The sequence below is a fragment of the Epinephelus lanceolatus genome, chromosome 7, assembly GCF_041903045.1.
Source record: "Epinephelus lanceolatus isolate andai-2023 chromosome 7, ASM4190304v1, whole genome shotgun sequence".
Taxonomy (NCBI): Eukaryota; Metazoa; Chordata; class Actinopteri; order Perciformes; family Serranidae; genus Epinephelus; species Epinephelus lanceolatus.
The window spans coordinates 33199171-33218872 of record NC_135740.1 but is presented as its reverse complement, the minus strand read 5'-3'; the positions used below and the strand labels follow the sequence as shown (position 1 = coordinate 33218872).

Here is a 19702-nt window from a genome sequence, read left to right as displayed (position 1 = left end):
TCTCGACCAAAAAGCTACCCCTTAACACACCCTCTCAACTTTGGTCATTTGTTTTCTTTCCTCTCTTCCATTTCTCTTCTCGTGCAGGAAGCTGAACGGAGCCCTGCTGTCTCCAGCATCGAGTCCACATGCTGCATTGGCCAAAAAAGAACAGACATGGGCCAACTTGTGGCAATGGTGTGGGACACACTGCCCAAACTATGGAGACAGATGCTAACGGACAGCCCGATATTGACAGCTGACATTTGGTTTGGTGCGTTAGGGCCCCAAGGCGACATCTTTTGTCATCAGCCTAAAGCAACATCCACACTAATATGATTTTGTTTTGAAACACTGTTTTAAAATGAAAACCTTTTATTGTGGATGTAGCCTTAGAAAGCCCTGGGCCAGCCTTTCCTCCGACTACACATGAACCCACACTCTCATCGGAGAAAAGTGGAGATAAAGTTGGGCGTCGGTGCGAGCAGTAGAGAGATATGAGTGTGAGTTTTGAGTTGTTTCTCAAGTCTGCTCTCCCTGCTGAAGGCTCTCGGGTTGCTTCAATCTTTCATAAAGGGAGACTTCAGTGTGCCAAGGCTGCTGTAGCAATGTGCATGTGTGTGTGTGTGTGACTGTGTTTTGGGAGAAGAGGCCCGAGTGTTACTGAAAGTAGTATTTATGAGAAAGCTACACAGGTCTGTCATCTGGCTAATATATGGACTTATAGCTCCAGTCTTACTGTAGGGAAGAGGTAGATGAAATCACACACAGACTCACACGCACATTAAATAATGCAGAGGGTATTATTGCAGTGGCTGGTCTTTTAAATGAGCTTTGTGAGGAGGGAATATACGGCCAGCCATTCACATCGAGAGATTTAAGGCGTCTGTGCAGGAGAAGCTGCTGGAAGGAGATAAAAAAAAAAAAAAAAAAAAATCATAAGCCTGTGTCACATGATGAACAGAGACACCTCCTCTTCTCAAGGAGCAGTGAAAGCAGCACCTCGAAGGTTGAGGGGTCTTAAATGTGAACAAATTAATTTGTCCGGTGGTGTTACCCCATAAGGGTGACGATGAGAGCAGGTGATACTATGAGTCAGGGAGCATAGAGCTCAAGCAGTAACTGAGAAACCGAGATAGACTTCCTGGTGGTAAAGATACTGTCTCACGATAACCTTGGCCAAGTTACATAAATATTGACATACTTATGACATATTGACATATAACAATGTCATGGCCTCATGTCATGGCCTCCATCTGTAGCAAAGAAACAATGATTGTTAAGTATAATGGTGTATTCAGATTGAAATAGAGCAAATTGTATAAGGTGTAGAAATCGGTCTGGCAAACTGAGCTGAATACACATCTAAGCAAGTCTCAGCTTGAGCAAATGTGTGCTTATCCCAAGCTTTTATGGCTCTTAGTACTTTTTTATCGCATGTATTTTATTGCAACATAAACAAAGACTTTACAACAGATTGTCGATGGCCCTCTTCTGTCTCTTTCACTAACCAACATGATGTGAAGCAATAACACAGAGCATCCTTATTTAGACAGAAGATCCTTTAAGTAAGATATCAAGTGTGTCACATGAAAAAAGTGTTTCGTCATGCATCACTGCGTCTTGCTACTTCCAGGTAAGAAATGTCCAAAAAGCTCCGAAGCCAATGAATACTTGAGATATCATAAGGGAGTTTCCAATGCAGGACTATGATACTGATAGCTGCAGTCAGGCCTGCCAGCCAGACTTACAGACTAATGTTTTGTCTGTAATGGAAAGGTGGTAATAAACATTTAGGAAATGTGCAGCAGGGTCCACTGTTGTACTGAAATGTATATACTGATGATTTGGATGGTCAGGAGCTCTGAGTAGTGACCAAAAGAATGAGATTGTGGATACAAGCGGCCGAAATGAGTTTCCTCCGTGGGGTGTCGAGCTGCTGCTCCTTCGCGTCGAAAGGGGTCCGTTGAGGTGGTTTGGGCATCTGATCAGGATGCCTCCTGGACGCCTCCCATCGGAGGTGTTTCGAGGCACGTCCCACTGGTAGGAGGCCCGGGGAAGACCCAGAACAAGCTGGAGGGATTACATAACTCGTCTGGCCTGGGAATGTCTTGGGGTCCCCCAGGAGGAGTTGGAAAATGTTGCTGGGAAGAGGGACATCTGGGGTGCTTTGCTTAGCCTGCTGGTCCCGGATAAGCGGATGAAAATGGATAGATGGATGGATGATTTGGATTTCTCAAAGTACCAAACTGAATCCCTGTTTATTGCCCCGTCACAGTTTACAAGCTGACCTCACTCTGAAGTAGAACAAAAGGTAGTTTATTGAATTATCTTGAAGAGGTGTAATACCTCTATCCTCCAAAGTTTTGTTGGTAAATGGGTTCCCTCCAGGTAGAGGGTGACTGTTGTGACTCTAATTATATAGACAGGTGGAAAAAAGTTGAGTGACAGAACGGCTCTTTGTGAGCTGTCACACAAATGCCACTTTTAAGTTTCTGATGCCGGTGGATTGTTTACAGTAAAAACACCTTTCAGTAAGTTGAAAAAAGGGCTCCTTCTCAGTAACACACATCTAGCAAAGGCATCTCCACTGTGAACCCTTCTGCTCATCGCAAACCCCACTCCCCATCACAGGAAATAAAAGAATGTAAACATAGCGACAACACAAAAAGAGTTTCCTGTTCTGTAATGAGACAAGGTGAATTAGAGGTTACCGTGATGTAACTCAAGTTCTATAAGTATGTGCGTAGCATGCCATTGCTCTGCATCACAAAGTAAATGGAAGAAAACAGTTACTGTGGGGAATATTAAAGCGTAATAAAGCCTGATCACGTATGATTCATCGAGGGGGTGCTGCAGGGATGGTAACGACGGGTTTAATCCAACAGTCTACAGCAGGTTTGGCCATTAACACCTAACATTAACTATAAACCCTGCACTTCTTTTCAATTTTACCCTCCCAGATGTTCCCTACTTGAGCCAAGAAAACTAAAAAAACAGGAAAGGTCATTACATCAATGACAGCATTCGAATTTTGCACTGATGACGGACTTTGGTGCCACTTCTGTTGAAGTTAATGGGGCGAACTTGACAAGTCTCACTGTAACCCATCACCAGTCTTTATCAGTGTCCCAAATTACCTTTTGACTCACTGGCCAAGGCAAAGGTCTGTGAAAACATGGATGCCTCATACACATCTTCCATACAGCAGCACAGATGATCTTTACAAGCAGCACAGTTTCAAGATTAGTGTCACCCATTCAGTATCTGGCTAAATGTCTCCTCTTCTGGTACTGAGAAATGATGTTGAATAATGGCAAGAAAGTATTTTTGCAGAATATTATGATGTCACAGTGAAGTTGACCTTTGACCTTTGGTTATAAAAGGTCAGCACTTAATAATTTTATCCTGTTAGACATTTGTGTAAAAGTTTTGTCATAATTACTGTAATGATTCTTCAGCCAAAAATATGTTTTGTTTCCCTTACGAAGTTCTTGAAATACTAGTTTCACTTAAGAATGTTTACCTAACTTTGACAGGCCATATTGAGTCTGGTATGATATAATCAGAGTCATTAATAAATTGATGTGGTTATAAATGCAGTCCAGTCAGTCACAATATGACAGGCCCTGTTTGGTCATGTATCATGACGTGAGTTGCGCTACATGCAGCCGCAGGACAGAGCCATGAATCTGTTTGGAGACCAATAACTAGGAAAACAAACATGCACATTTAGATCGAGACATCAGCAAACATCACGTAATGTGTGCTCTTTTATTTGTGGAAGCATGTTTCAGTGAGTAATAGTGAGACTTGCCACGTCTGCCCCATTTACTTCTATAGAAGTGGCACCAAAATCTGGTACAAATACACAATTGTAATGTTGTCAGATAATGACATAATGACCCTTCCTTCTTTTTTAGTTTCCCAAAATCAAGTGTACATCTGTTCACAAGTCTTCATTAATCCGCCATGGTCTTTTACTTTTGTGATAAAGGGTGCAGGAGAATTTTTGACCTGTTAAATTGCAGCTAATTTACTCCATTTACACAATGACGGATTTACGCACCAAGTGCAGGACGTGTAAGGACCATAAAACACACGAGGTAACACTGAACAAAAGAGGAAGACAAAACTGCAGCTGTATATTCAAAAAATTATACAAGCTATACACAGATGTAGGAAATACAGCTAAGTTAGAGAAGCACCAATAATAAATGTGTGAATATTCACAAAGGACTGCAACTGATAAAGTAGCAGGAGTCCATTAATTTCGTCTTAATCTGGCTTCCAAACCCGCACGACACTCTTGTTCCTTCATATCCACTGTTCACTTCCAAACTATTTGTATGGAATGCGGCAAACTTTCCATCTACCTGTCCATCCATCCCCTCCATCTATTTATCCATCTGTCAGATGGTACCGGGTGCATGTGTGAGGCTGGAGAATTGTAGTGCTGAATGATGGATATCAGCCCTTTCATTTCCATCAGAGTAAAGGTTAACAGCTCATCATTCTTCCTCCACCTGAGGTGAAGCAGTGCTGCGGCAATGATAGCAGTGGACTGACAATACAAGCAGTCTCTACAGATTCAATATTGTCCAGGCCAGTACGAAAGAAAGCTGTTATCCTCTGACCTTTAAGCCTAACGTAAACCAATACCTAAAAACAAGGTTGAGGTTTGCTGGAGTTTCTGTTGCACAGCAGTGAGGCTGTGACATAAAATAACAAACTGTATACAGTACAGGCCAAAAGTTTGGACACACCTTCTCATTCAATGCGTTTTCTTTATTTTCATGACTATTTACATTGTAGATTCTCACTGAAGGCATCAAAACTATGAATGAACACATGTGGAGTTATGTACTTAACAAAAAAAGGTGAAATAACTGAAAACACGTTTTATATTCTAGTTTCTTCAAAATAGCCACCCTTTGCTCTGATTACTGCTTTGCACACTCTTGGCATTCTCTCCATGAGCTTCAAGAGGTAGTCACCTGAAATGGTTTCCACTTCACAGGTGTGCCTTATCAGGGTTAATTAGTGGAATTTCTTGCTTTATCAATGGGGTTGGGACCATCAGATGTGTTGTGCAGAAGTCAGGTTAATACACAGCCGACAGCCCTATTGGACAACTGTTAAAATTCATATTATGGCAAGAACCAATCAGCTAACTAAAGAAAAACGAGTGGCCATCATTACTTTAAGAAATGAAGGTCAGTCAGTCTGGAAAATTGCAAAAACTTTAAATGTGTCCCCAAGTGGAGTCGCAAAAACCATCAAGCGCTACAACGAAACTGGCACACATGAGGACTGACCCAGGAAAGGAAGACCAAGAGTCACCTCTGCTTCTGAGGATAAGTTCATCTGAGTCACCAGCCTCAGAAATTGCAAGTTAACAGCAGCTCAGATCAGAGACCAGATGAATGCCACATAGAGTTCTAGCAGCAGACCCATCTCTAGAACAACTGTTAAGAGGAGACTGCGCCAATCAGGCCTTCATGGTCAAATAGCTGCTAGGAAACCACTGCTAAGGAGAGGCAACAAGCAGAAGAGATTTGTTTGGGCCAAGAAACACAAGGAATGGACATTAGACCAGTGGAAATCTGTGCTTTGGTCTGATGAGTCCAAATTTGAGATCTTTGGTTCCAACCACCGTGTCTTTGTGAGACGCAGAAAAGGTGAACGGATGGATTCCACATGCCTGGTTCCCACTGTGAAGCATGGAGGAGGAGGTGTGATGGTGTGGGGGTGTTTTGCTGGTGACACTGTTGGGGATTTATTCAAAATTGAAGGCACGCTGAACCAGCATGGCTACCACAGCATCCTGCAGCGACATGCCATCCCATCCGGTTTGCGTTTAGTTGGACGATCATTTATTTTTCAACAGGACAATGACCCCAAACACACCTCCAGGCTGTGTAAGGGCTATTTGACCAAGAAGGAGAGTGATGGAGTGCTGCGGCAGATGACCTGGCCTCCACAGTCACCGGACCTGAACCCAATCCAGATGGTTTGGGGTGAGCTGGACCGCAGAGTGAAGGCAAAGGGGCCAACAAGTGCTAAACACCTCTGGGAACTCCTTCAAGACTGTTGGAAAACCATTTCAGGTGACTACCTCTTGAAGCTCATCGAGAGAATGCCAAGAGTGTGCAAAGCAGTAATCAGAGCAAAGGGTGGCTATTTTGAAGAAACTAGAATATCAAACATGTTTTCAGTTATTTCACCTTTTTTTGTTAAGTACATAACTCCACATGTGTTCATTCATAGTTTTGATGCCTTCAGTGAGAATCTACAATGTAAATAGTCATGAAAATAAAGAAAACGCATTGAATGAGAAGGTGTGTCCAAACTTTTGGCCTGTACTGTATGTAACAGAAGGTTTGCTGAACATAAAGCGTTCCTTCTCAAATAAAAAGACATCACACAGGATGGAATATTTTACATGAGTACTTAAAAAAAGTAAGGTATCTTACCAGAGAGAAGGAGAGCCTTGTCCACAGTGAACTCCTCTGCAAATCGGATGTGGCAGAAGTTTTTCTTGCTCTTTCTGATGGCGGCAATATCCCCACACTGTCCAAAGACCTCCACGATGAGCTGCTCAGTGGCATTCTCAGGCAGACCCCCGACAAATACCGTCTTACACCCTGGAGGGCGTTCCCTTGTGGCCGGAGGCGGAAGGTCTGTCAAACATGGAGAAGGAAAGAAGAGAGACAAAATTATTTCAATTGAAGGCACAGCTGTAAGTCCCAAAGCTGTGCAGGAAAAATTCAGCTCCAGGAAATCCCCCGAAAATCCAGATTAAAGTTAGTTGATTGTCACTCAGTTTTACGAAAAGTTTTAATCATGAATGATATCAGAATATTTCAGGGTTATTTTGAGTAAAGCCATACGGATTCAGACCACTTTCCAACTTCAGTCCAGCAGAGTTGGCTGGGTTTGCTTTGCATTGCTTTCCAAAAAGTCATTCATTTTCTGAGGTCGACAATCTGCCCTCATAAATCTGCTGTAGGTTGAGACATGCTCTTCATGAATTCATTCAAATACAATCTTGGTCAGTTTGGCATTTTCAATGCACTCAACAGAAAGAGAAAAGAGAGGTAGCATCCTGATTTCCATGATTTGAAGTAAAAAAAATGCTGTTAAACAGATCAACAGTATTGTTGTCCTGTTGTCACAGTAGTCCATACCCAGTGTTCAGGGTAATGCATTACCTCAAAACAGAAACATATTACTATTAACAGTGACAAAGTTATATAACATGTTACTAGTAGGATTTTGGGTGATATAATTACTATGTAAAGTAACATGGTACCACTTGAACTTAAGTGTTTATAGTTTTCATTCTTCATCCATCCAAATTGCACCACCTCTGCCAGTGTGCCACCAAAAAAAAAAAAAAAAATCGTGTCTTGTCGTGTCATTATAGGCTACATTACAGAAGGGTGCATCTGGGTGATACCGCCGAATATGGGTTTGGACCCACATATCTACCACATGTACAGCGTATCCTGTTCTGCAATTGCATTGAAGTCTGCTTGACATTAGAGGAGATAAAGAGTTGGGTTCTGGTTTGGTTTGTCCCCGTCCTGGTGATAGGCACATCTGGGTGATGCCGTAGAAAGCATAGTAGGTTTTTTTTCGCGATGGGGAAACACAGACACACTGTCCTTGTCATACAACTCTTTCTCTGCTGCTGTTAGCTGACTGACAACCTGCAGTTGGGTCTTCCAGCTCTAGTGTTTCATTTGCGTTTGTCATAGTGATGAACTCGCATGCAAACCTGCTTGTTGTGCTAACCTCAGCATTTGTCTATTGTGTTTCATACCTACAAATCTTCATCCCTATCTCATAAAATCTATTAATTGTTTGATATCAACACACTATTGTTAGTATAAGGGGGGGATTTTAATGCAAAGTGGCAACCACTGCATTTGAATGCATGAATGGGCCAGATCTGCATATCGGAGGAGAGCCTTCATTAGGCTGTATAATGAACTGTAATAAACTTGAGCTTCTGTGCTTTGATTACCCGCTATAAACCAACACAACTCTCTTCCATTTCATAATGCCTAATCGTATTTCTGAGGTTATTTTGATGAAAGTTAACGCAAAAGAAATGTAATCAGTAATGCATAACTCCACACACAGTAATATTGTAATCTAAATTACAACTTTCAAATAAAAGTAAGTAGCAATATGTAACATGTTCTGAAAGAAACTTACCCAGCACTGGCCATGTCGACACTTTTAATCATTTCAGGTTACCAACAAATAGAGCTCTAATTCCCACAACGTCCATTGTTCATACACAGTTTACTCTAGCTGCTGTCAGTACTTGCACTCATCTGAAATTTAAAAGGCTTCAGTGGCAAAAATTTTGCAGCAAGCGCTCATGAATTTTTAGATTTATGTTGCCTTTTCAAGTTCAATATAAACGCTGTATAGCTGTATTCAAGAGTGACGCAAGTCTAATGAAACATATAAAAGGTTTTTATATGAGGGAAAGGTAATCATGGATACATCTCCTCTCCCTCAGTCAAGTCCATCATATGCATATAACACTGTAACATGCCATCAAACTGAGTGCTTTAAAATGACTATATTTAAGCCACATTATACAAATGAAAACTGGATGATGAAAATTCTTCCCCTGAAAGTGTTTCTTCTTGACATTTGTAGTGCTTATTTAGTTCCACATCTTTTCCCACCTTATAATGACATGCTTTGAGGCAGAGAAATCTGCTGTGAGAAACCTATAAAATCATACTGAAAGGTTACCGGAGAAAGTCAAGTCAATTTTATTTACATAGCCCAATATCACAAATCGCACATTTGCCGCAAGGGGCTTTACAGTCTGTGCAGGATACAACACACTCTGTCCTTAGATCTCCATTCAGATGAGGAAAAAAAACTCAACCCAATGAATCCTCTTAAGGAGGAAAAAAGTGGAAGAAACCAGGAAGAAACACTAGATGATGACTGTACAGAATAAATTGAAATAGTAAAATTACAGTTTGGACAACAATATTAGTTATTGATCAAAAGATATATGAAGGATGTGGATTCGTCAAGCAACTTCCAAGTGCTGACAAACACAAAACAGTCACACAACCTTTTTTCCTAGGAATTTTGTAAGTCATCAGAAACATCTTAGAGTCTGATCTGACACGGGCACAGTGAACCAATAAAGAGGAGGTAAAAGTGGCATAATGCGGTCAAATTTTCTAGTTTTAGCTCAAGTTCTAGCTGAAGCGTTCTTAACGATCTGAAGACTTTTAGTACCAGCAGCTGGCAGGCCTGACAGCAATACAAAAGAAAAGAAAACATTGATGTCACAAATGTGTCAAGTGTGTGTTTCAACCTTTACTGTTAAGAAAAGACAAACATAATTTGATAATCGATGCCCTAGAGGTGAACCCTGACTATATTTTAGCTCTGGAGGAGCTCAATGGATCTGTTAAAACCCCAGACGATTTACTGGCTGTGTGTGGCCCTTGCAGAACACTATTACAACGATACCACTGAAGCTTGTATGAAGTCAGAAAAAGTTGGTAAATTGGTAAAGCCAGTGTCACTGTTGTATGCCCCTGCCTTGGAAAAAAGATGTGGCAAATAAACTCTGACTGGTCGTGTCAGAAAACAGAACAACATCGGGCATGGGAGTCCTGCGAGATGGAATCTGGGCTTTTCAATATATTCAGCGTTATACTTGCGTTTGCCCATGTCATCGAGCTAGTTTGCTGTCTCTACAGTTAGCTGTCACTCACTCCACAGCCGCAAACAGTACTTAAAAATACAAGCTCTGTGCTGGAAATTCACTGTACTTGAAAATAAAGTGTGTTTTTTACAAACTTGACACACTTTCGAGTCACTTGCGGCCCATTCAGAATGGACCCCCAACCCACTTTTGGACCGCGACCCACCAATTGGGAACCACTGATGTAGATCATTACAACAATTCACCAAAAGAACAACGCAGGCATGCCTTACAGCATGATCCAAAACTTTGTCACAACTTGCCATTTTCAGTGTGTGAAGGGGTTTCGGAAACGGTGACACTCAGATAGCAAAAAGGATGGAGAATACCAGTCTAGTATAGTCAGTCAGTGGCTGGTTTACAGCCACAGGCTACATCCTGTGAGTCGGACTAAATCAAATGTAACATCAAGATTCTGGGCTTCTTAGTTTTATCAGAATTTATCAGCAGGACATTACGTGACATCCAGTCTTTCACAGCAGACAAGCAGGACTCTAATCTAGTAACTTGGGAATGGCTAAGTGTCATCAGTGTTGCAGTGATAATTATTCCATGACTGCAAGTAATTTGGCCAACAGGGGAAATAAAAAGAGAGACAAGCAGAGGGTCAAGAACATTACTAGTAGAACATTTTGTTGACCTCATCATACGATGGTGGGGAGATTAAATTACAATTGCCTCAGTCATTTCAGGTGCTTTGTGAGACACTTTATACCCGCCAGTGGAAGATTTTTGTAATTCACATATTGAGGTAGAGACAACTTGTGAGTAGGTTGGCAGGGGAGGGAAACAGCCCTAATGTTGTAAACTAGGCTATCAGTCCGATGATGATGTTAAGATTTCCCTAGCTGAACATATTAACTGAGCAAGTGGACTCCAAATCTGCACTAACTATAAACCTGGCAAGCTCCCTAATCACCTGCACCCTGCTGGTGCTAAATCTGTAATGTACAACTTGACATGAACACCTGTCCAAATTCCTAGGTAATATAGCTGCGCCTTTTCCAGTAGGGTGAAGCAGGTCAGCAGGTCAGGGCCGCCCCAGAGAAGAAGTCATATTATCAACACAGCCAAATCCCTGCTCACTATTATCACCAATTGGGGGTTTAGTGATGTGTGTGTTGAGTGAAGCCTACCTCTCAAACGGTTATAATGAGATGTACAGCTGGGGAAAGATTTCTCTATAGCCATACCATGATGGAAAGCAATAACATGAAACAATATGCTTGAATCACTGTAACATTACAGAGATAATCATGTCATGCCATCCCTAGCATGAAAATCAAATCCTTCTGTCCGCAGAGAGGTTGATCCTTTTGTGTCGATTGTTTGAAGCATGAAGGACATTACACACTGAACAAAGATAAATGTTGACTGATCTAATCTCAGAAAGATGAGGCTTTCCATGGATGATATGAGTGACTGGTTAAGTCTGCACAAGGGAAACTGGGAAACTGATTGATGCTAAGCCATCTGGGCTTTAATGTTAGCACTCTCATCTAACCTAGAAGAGATGGTATAGAGCATAACTCAAGTTTGGTGTCACTACGGTTGGCATATTGAGTGTGCCCTCACTGATATAAATATGATGGACAGAATATTACTTACACCACTCAGTATGTGACACAGTACAATTCAACAGCAGCAGAAACTACAACCTGAGAAATGATCACAAAGTTGAATCAACCATCAACAAAGTCAATCATAATCTTCCTGAAAATTGAAATGATTGCAGGGTTGTTGTATTAGGCTGTGTTAGTGTCAGCTAGGTGTACATAAAGAAAACTGTCAACAGAGCGCATTTCTGGGTTAGCATGTGGCATGATAATGACCTCGATATAATTTTTCTCGATAGAAATATAATAAGAATCTTTCAATATAATTAAACCACCCATACACCTGTCACCTGCCATGAACCAGAAGAAGAAGAAGAAGGAAAAAAGAAGTAGTAGTAGAGAACGAGGAGACCAGCCACTAAGGTAAGGCGTTGAATAAAGGTTGTAACGTTACAATAACTCAACATGGTCATGGATGGATAACAGCGCTGGGCTGCCCAGCGATTGAATCTGTCACATAACCGCTGTTGGGGTAGTCTGCTAGTCTAATGCTAACGGTAAGTTAGCGAGTTAACATGACCGACTCACTGCTATTTTGTTAGAGTGATATGACATAATGCGACTAAACGAAATGTGAATAAAGCATTAATACATCTCCTCATTTTTGAACATAATTTTTGTCCGAGTCACAGCAGAATGACTTGACAATGAATGATCCTACGCTAACGTTACTTTACGACATCATTTGAGTTGACCTTTTGTTATTGTTGTGACCGAAAAACTGCAGAAATTAAATAATATCTGTTTAAAATTTGTATAGAAAATACTGACTGCAGTTAAAGGAACAGTGGGTAGGATTTAGGGGGATTTAGCGGCATCTAGTGGTGAAGATTGTAGATTGCAACGAGCTAAAACTCCCAGTTAGAATTTTTTCAGTTGGTGTCATGGAAGTTCTTACCGGGAGCCTCTCCTCTCTCCGATACTGTTTAGCATGTTGGAGACAGGCCACTAGCCAAGCACCTGTTAATATGTGCTCACCTTTTATCGCTGCTAACTTAGGATACAGATGTTCAGGAGGTTTTTATAGGGAGCCCAGTAAATCCCAGAGGTCTTAACACTGAACAAAGTACTAGTTGCGGAGGGGCTGCTAACTACTGCAGTCAACGCAAAAACGTGTGGGCCCTGTCTAAAGCCAGTGTTTCGTTTGTCCGCTTTCGGCTACTGTACAAACATGGCGGTGCAAAATGGGGATTTCCATAGATGAGGACCTGCTACCTATGTAGATGATTATACACTAAAGAAAACATACTTCTTATATTCTATTCCATGTCTGCCAATTCATCCCCCTAACTCCTTCACACTAGACCTTTAACATTATTCTTTTGTCTATTTTTTTTTTTGTTTACTGGCAGCTAAAACACCTAGAAAATGTTTTACTGTGAACCGTCTCTACAAAGCGGTTTGACATGCTGCTGACCAGAAGTACGATGTCTTTGTCTATTTATATTTGACATTTATTGACATTATTTTGACCATATTTGCTTTAAATGTACATCAGATTTTAATGTGTGTGTGTGTGTGTGTGTGTGTGTGTGTGTGTGTGTGTAGAAGCAAAACTCAGCCTTTAAACTTGAAAGACATAATGATTTGACAGTTATCCTGATAATTATAGATATCAACAAATATGAAATTTTTTTGCCATGTCACCCAGCCATATTCTGGGTAAGAAATAGATACTAGAGCTATTAATGTAATGTGAGCTTAAAATATAATACATATTTTGAAAAGGTTTTAGTATTACAGTCTGGCTACGTGAACTGAACTACAGCTGTGAAAGTTAAAGCTAAAAATGTTCCTTATGTAAATGTTCAAATACAGAGTATGTCGTTCTCAAAATATAACACCCAAAATAATATCCTATTCTTACAGCAGCCGTCATAAAAGTTTAGTGACATTTGCTGACTGACACACAGAACAAATTGGACTCAGCAGTTATGTGAAAAGTACCTCAAGCAGAGCTGAAATGTAGGACTCATTCATGTACACTTTGAGCGACTGAAACCACTTTCCCATGGCTATAAAGCTGTGGCCTAAAATCATACGACTTCCCATCAATCATCTCCTAAATTAGGAAAAAAATACAGTGTATTTTTCATTCAGTACTCAAACGGTTGGACATGAAATTTTAAATTATGGGCCCAAGAGGAGCCGTTATCCAGTCCTGTAGCTTTAGTGCTGGAGAGCCTGTAGCAAAGTTATGGTAAAACACATCAAAGGTACTTTATGGCTTTGTCCTCCTCATGTCACAGCTTGCTCTGGCACATGGCCCAAATGCCTTCGTCCCCTGACCTTGGCGATGATGATGGCATTAAAACTGGAACATGCACATACTCACGGCTGCTCCCTCACTTACACACTTAAAGCTAGAAAACACACACACACACACACACACACAGTGTGTGTGTATCAACTATAGGACAGCACCAAGGTGATAGTTTCCCTCCTCAGCTAAAACATGCTGCGCTTCATTGCACAATTCAGCATTAAATTACAATTTGCGAGGAGGACAATACAAAAGGACAACAAGGTAACAATCTGACATTTAGCTGACATCCTTGCTTCATAAAAGCCTCCCTTCAAAATCAACACTTTTTTTCCAGACACACTAGAGATGTGACTGCATTACCAAATGTTTGGCTTTGAAAGGAGGATGAAATCCATACTGGGGACTTTTTAGAAATGTAGGCACGTAGACAGGAGGGTTCTGAAGGGCATCTTTGGTCTTTTACTTGAGGGTAATTACAGACAGACAAGCCTGACATCGATGAAAAAGTGTTGGAAAAAGAAGAGCCGGAGGAACTGATGACCATTAAAGACACTCACAGAGTAATTCCCTGTAGCAGTGAATGAAATTTAGGTCTTCAGCATTAAAGGGCCAGAGACAAAAATGGGTTTGTGTCTGTTTGTACGGGAGTCATGAAGAAGACAAAGTTTGATCAAATCTTTGTCTTTGTTTGTCTTTGTCTGTGATAAGAAAAGGTCTTAACCCTGTATGAAAACATAAACTAGGCCTACTGGAGAAGCTGGTTATTGAGGGAATGTGCTCTTTACAATTATACTTACAAACAGTCTTTACTGTCAAGTCTTTATGTAACTTTGTTCACATGCAGTAATGAAGACCTGTAAACAGACGCTGATGTGTGAAATCGGCACAATGGCACTTAAAGGCGCAAAGTGTGATCACAATGTGTTAATGACAGTGATGACACCAACATGCCAACAAAGCATCAGTACATTTGAACCTGACAGACCGAGCAAAGCAAAGGGCAAACATTAAGATAATGAAAGCAATGCTGTCGTTGTTCCTGTACATCCATCAGATATATATATGCCGATATATCAGCATTTTCTGCTAAGTGGGCTACATGTTTGGTAGCAAGTTGAAAGCTAATCCAGGGCTAAAGTCCCCTGTTATTTTTGCTGCATGTGTTTTTCCACAGCAGGGCAGGTAAAAGAGGTTTACCTGTTGGAGGTGAGCTGTTTGCAGAGGTGGAGGCAGTGACTAATGGGGATCTATAATAAACAATAAACATCTCACTGTGGCTGATTCTGCTTTTACTCTTCCTCCCTGCTGTATCATTAGACTGAAGTGCTGCTAATTCAGTGATAAACACATTTCATTTCCTATAGATTCTTCACAATAAAAGTCCCCCGTTATTTTGTTATGTAAAAACTCTTATTGTGAAGCAGCAAAATAAGGAAATGTTGAGTTTTCGAGCAGCAACTTCACACAAGTTCTAATACAGCTGATGGCGAACATGAAACAGTAAAATAAATCAGATATCTAAAGTAAAATCGGGATGCAGAAGAGAAACTAAACTCCAAACCACAGAGATTCAGTTAGAAGCTACAAAAGTACTGAGAGCTGAACACAAAGACTCTTTTAAAAACACCTTTCTCTCTGGTCTCCTGCAGACAGAGGTGAGGAGAGTCTCACAACATACACACTTGTTTCGGGGGGCAGGGTTGTCGGGGGTTTGCTGCGATAGACAAGATGCCACTGCTTCCCGCTTGAGTGTGGGTGGGCTATTGGTATATCGTACATCGTCATTATATCTCCTGGCCCTACTTGGTAGTATGAACGGAATTCTGTCTGTAGCCGTAAAAGTACAGAATTTGGTACCCAACTCTATCGCCAACTCTTCAATAATGGTGAATTTAGCTCTTAATTTGCATAATTCTTTACAAGGCTTATTATAAAAGCAAAGAGGAAAATAAGAATTTAACAAAATTTGAAATTTTCATTACAATTTCTCATTTTCAGAATAATTTAGTAACTAATTTTAAAAAGATACAAACATAGAAGAATCTTAAGATTGATGCACCCGCATTATAAAAGCAGATAATTACAAATTAAACAAGATAAAAGACAAAAGTAGTCATGAATATCTAAGTTAAAAATGCAGCAGAAACATAAAGACAAAGATGCAGATATGACTAAAGCTCGATACAGAGAGGCAGAGGAACAGTGCTGTTCAGTTAAAGGTCAATGAGGAGGAAGCTGCATGTAGTGTCCAAAGTGGAGTAGCTGGGGGGTCCTGCTTCCTGTGATAGCCACCATATGCAACCTGCTGCCCTCTATCCCCATCACACACACACACACACACACACACACACACACACACACACACACACACACACACACACACACACACTCACTGCTATCGCCTGCTGGACACATAACAAATACCTTGGGAAATAGAGCACTGACTCACAATCATCCTCTAACTTCACACACGGCACGCAGAGAGAAAAAGAACACTGTCCAAAGCAACATTTCTGCCCATGTTTTCCATTCCCTCCATATTTTTTCGCTCTCCACACACACACCGAATACAAACACCCTCTGATACTTCTTTTAAAAAATAAATTTAAAGAAAGGCGCATGTCAGCTATCTATTGTGACCCCCTGCGTCGTGCCCCGTGGTGGAGCTTTATCATGCTGTGACCCCCTCAGAAGAACCCCAGAGGCTTCAATTACAGCCGGAAACCTACCAGCGAGCAGAGAAATCTCCTCAATGGCTCCACTCAGCTCTGGGTGAACGTCTCCCCATCTGTTCAAATAAATTGCTGTGTTAAAATTCCTACCCCGAAATGCTGTTATTTAGATGACACATTCTCTTCTTTCTCTTTACAAAAATGTCTGCGACTGAGGAATGTCTTCTTATTGGTTTCAAAGGACAGTTTTGACACCCTCTTGGTCTATTGTGGAAGGCAACAGCGGCGTCTTTCAAAGAGGGGAGGAAAGTGCTTCTCTTTCATGTTGGGAGTAAATTGGCTTCCTCTGAAGACTAACTTTTCGACCCACTCTCGTCTGTGGCACTCTTCATCCCTCAAAGGTGACATAAAGGGAAGGGGATGAATAGAGGGAGACAGAAAGGTGACAGAGAATAAATCTGGCAGGAAATATTGCAGAGATATACGACGATGATGCTGTGGGGAAGATGGAAGGAAGGGTTAAAGTGAGAGATTTCGTTCAAGAAGCTTAATGCGTACCCCACTTTACGTCGTAACACGCCATTGGGTGGATGCTTTTATCCAAAGTGCTTTACAAGTAACATGAGTGCTTAAATTTTGTGTGAGAGAGGGCCCATAGGAGATTGAGTCCTTAACCTTAGCAGTGTACGTGCCATCTGTACCCGCTGAGCTGCATATGAATCCCTCTTAAAGACTCTTCTTTTTTTTTAATCTCTCTTTAGCCTCTTGGCTGTTTATTGTACGTCTTTTGTCATACACACAATAAAACGACTCGGAGGGTGAAGTAAAGGCTTGAATTAAAGAATATCTTTGACTAACACGGCTCTTAAGGACTTCGATTTTGTGCCTGGGTGAAGACAAAAGGGAAAGAAAATGTTAAAGTGCTCACACAGCGAAGAATGTAACCTTGGGTCATACAGTGAGTGTTTATGGCAGGTTTTTGTGTTGTAATGCCGAGCGGTTTACAGTCAGACTCCTTGTTCAGCCTCAGGAGCAGAATGAACTCTGTCTGAGGTACACTGTTTTTCATCCATGTGCTCATCTCTGCTCACAAAGCTTGGGTAAAGGCCTAAAGGTGCAGAGAAAGTATTCATTAATTAATTTACCGCGTGTGATAAATTTTTCTGTCTGCATTAAAACATGAGAGTGATGCTTTATACTCAGGGTGAACACTGAACTCAAACACACTTGGTATCAAAGGCAGACTCCCGAGCTGGTTGTAGAAAGACGCTCTCGCTGATAGTCTAGGTTGAAATTGGTGTGTTCTCCATCTGACGTGAGAGACAGCCTTGAAAAAGCCTCCAGACAGAGAGAAAGTTCCTCCTGCAGGAAATAAACACTGGGATCACGTTTAATTATGTGCAGAATGCAAGTGTGAAAGAAATGTTTTATTTTGCTGTTTATTCTGCAGCAATAACATATCTTGATATGGCAACTTAATATTCATTGAGAAACAATTTAGTTTTGTTTATTCGCCCAGGTTAATATCAAACAGATGGCATACAAATAACCAAAATTATTAAATAATACAACAAATAAAAAACAAGAATTTAAACCAGAAATTAATGTCATTTTAAACTATGCTCTGTGGGACTTAGGGAGAATGTAATTTCAGCCAAATGAGAAAGAAAGTTCCAGCTGTGGCTCTTAAATCAAATCATGAAAATGTTGGCTTTATGTTTCTGAAAACCATGGATATGTTACAACTGTTCTTCTCATTCGTATGACGTAGTTCATATTACATGTTTGAGCTGAGTTTCTCATCAAGAGGAGGAGGGGATGGTGGATGACATGACACCTCGGCAGATGGTTGCCAAGCAGCAGACAGCAGCAGGCCATTGATTGAGACCTCCTAAAGCAGGTATTTTTTTAATAAATTGTTGGAACATTTCCATGTTCCTAGTTATTAGCGACAAAAGCGGGTACTTCTAAATGAGAAAAGTGTGTATTTTTTAATAGGAGTTCGGGACATATTCAGCCGTGTTTGTACTGACAAAAGTGGGTATTTGTTGACAACACGTCGGAACATTTCCAGCTGTGTTTGTGGCAACAAAAATAGGTATTTTTTAACAAGAGTTTGGGACATGTCCAGCCATGTTTGTAGCGATAAAAGTGGGGATTTGTTGACATGTCAAAACATTTCCAGCCTTGTTTGTAGCTACTAAATCAGTTGCTGGGACATGTTCAGCCATGTTTGTAGTAACAAAAGATGTTATTATTTAACAAGTCGGGAAATTTCCAGTCGTGTTTGTAGCAACCAAAGTGGGTATTTTTAAGTGAGAAGAGCTGGTATTTTATAACAACAAAAACAGTTATTTTTAATGAGAGTTTGGGACATGTGCAGCCGTGTAGCAACAAAACCAGGTATTCTTTGGCAACATGTTGGAACATTCCCAAACTTTTTTTTGTGACTAAATGTGGTATTTTAAGCCAAAACATGTTTTTCCAACCCTAACCAGGTGGCTTTTTTTGCCTTTAACCAACCACAGCACTGTCACATCAACAAATTGAAAACTGAAGGGTATAGAAACCTAGAGTCTCAAAATATCTGCTACACATGCAACATACAAATGTAAAACATCCTTGGTTTACAGAAATGAGTGAGAGTTGGGAGGAGTGACTCTGACCTGAAACTGTTAAGAAGGGTTCTCTCATTGAATTTAAACATAAAGGTAACTATTTGGAGAGAAAAAAATCATATCGTATCAAGTTTCCAGATAGATAATAACCAGATGGGAATGTAAATGAGATACTTGACAAATCAAGGGACTCCATCACATTAATGCAAAATCCTATAACCCCCATGTTGTCATCAAGCTGTCCTGAAAATGCTTTTGTAACATTACCCTCAATGGCCCCATAAAACCAGAGGTATTAAAGGCAATAGAACCTCAGTATAAAATGGTATAGGGAAATCATCTAACAGCATATATTGTTATATCATCTAATCCTATTCAGATGCTTTGCTACTGAAATATGAAATAATACATTTGTGCTGCATCTTGGCATAAATCGCAGGGGCATTTTATGAAAGGCTATAAGGGGGGACTGGACTTGTTGTCACAAAGGCAATGGCCCCTTTGGGAGCCATCCCAGAACCACCACTGAGAACAGGAATGGTGTTCACTCCCTATTCCACTCCTCTGTTGCTCAGTTTTATGTAATATTGGCCGTTTAACTTCAGTTGACCTGCCGTTTCGTATGGTCAACACGTGCTGCCAACATTTTCTCCTGGTAGAGAAAGAAAAATTCTCCTTTTATTCCTTCAGCACACCACAGAAAGATTAAGCCAATTACCATGAATCACCTATAATGGCCCACAGGGGATAGTACTGTAGCTATAAGTAATGATGACAATTTAACAATTTAA

At 40.7% G+C, this 19702-nt stretch overlaps 1 protein-coding gene across 1 annotated transcript in view; it reads right to left on the bottom strand.

Annotated features, from left to right (window-relative positions):
- The window catches only part of LOC117261436 (ecto-NOX disulfide-thiol exchanger 2-like), a 276266-nt gene that overhangs the window by 68074 nt on the left and 188490 nt on the right, over positions 1-19702 (bottom strand). The window contains exon 5 of the mRNA XM_033633837.2: positions 6456-6662. Within this exon, the coding sequence (XP_033489728.2) occupies positions 6456-6662 (207 nt within the window). The remainder of the gene's footprint in view (positions 1-6455; positions 6663-19702) is intronic.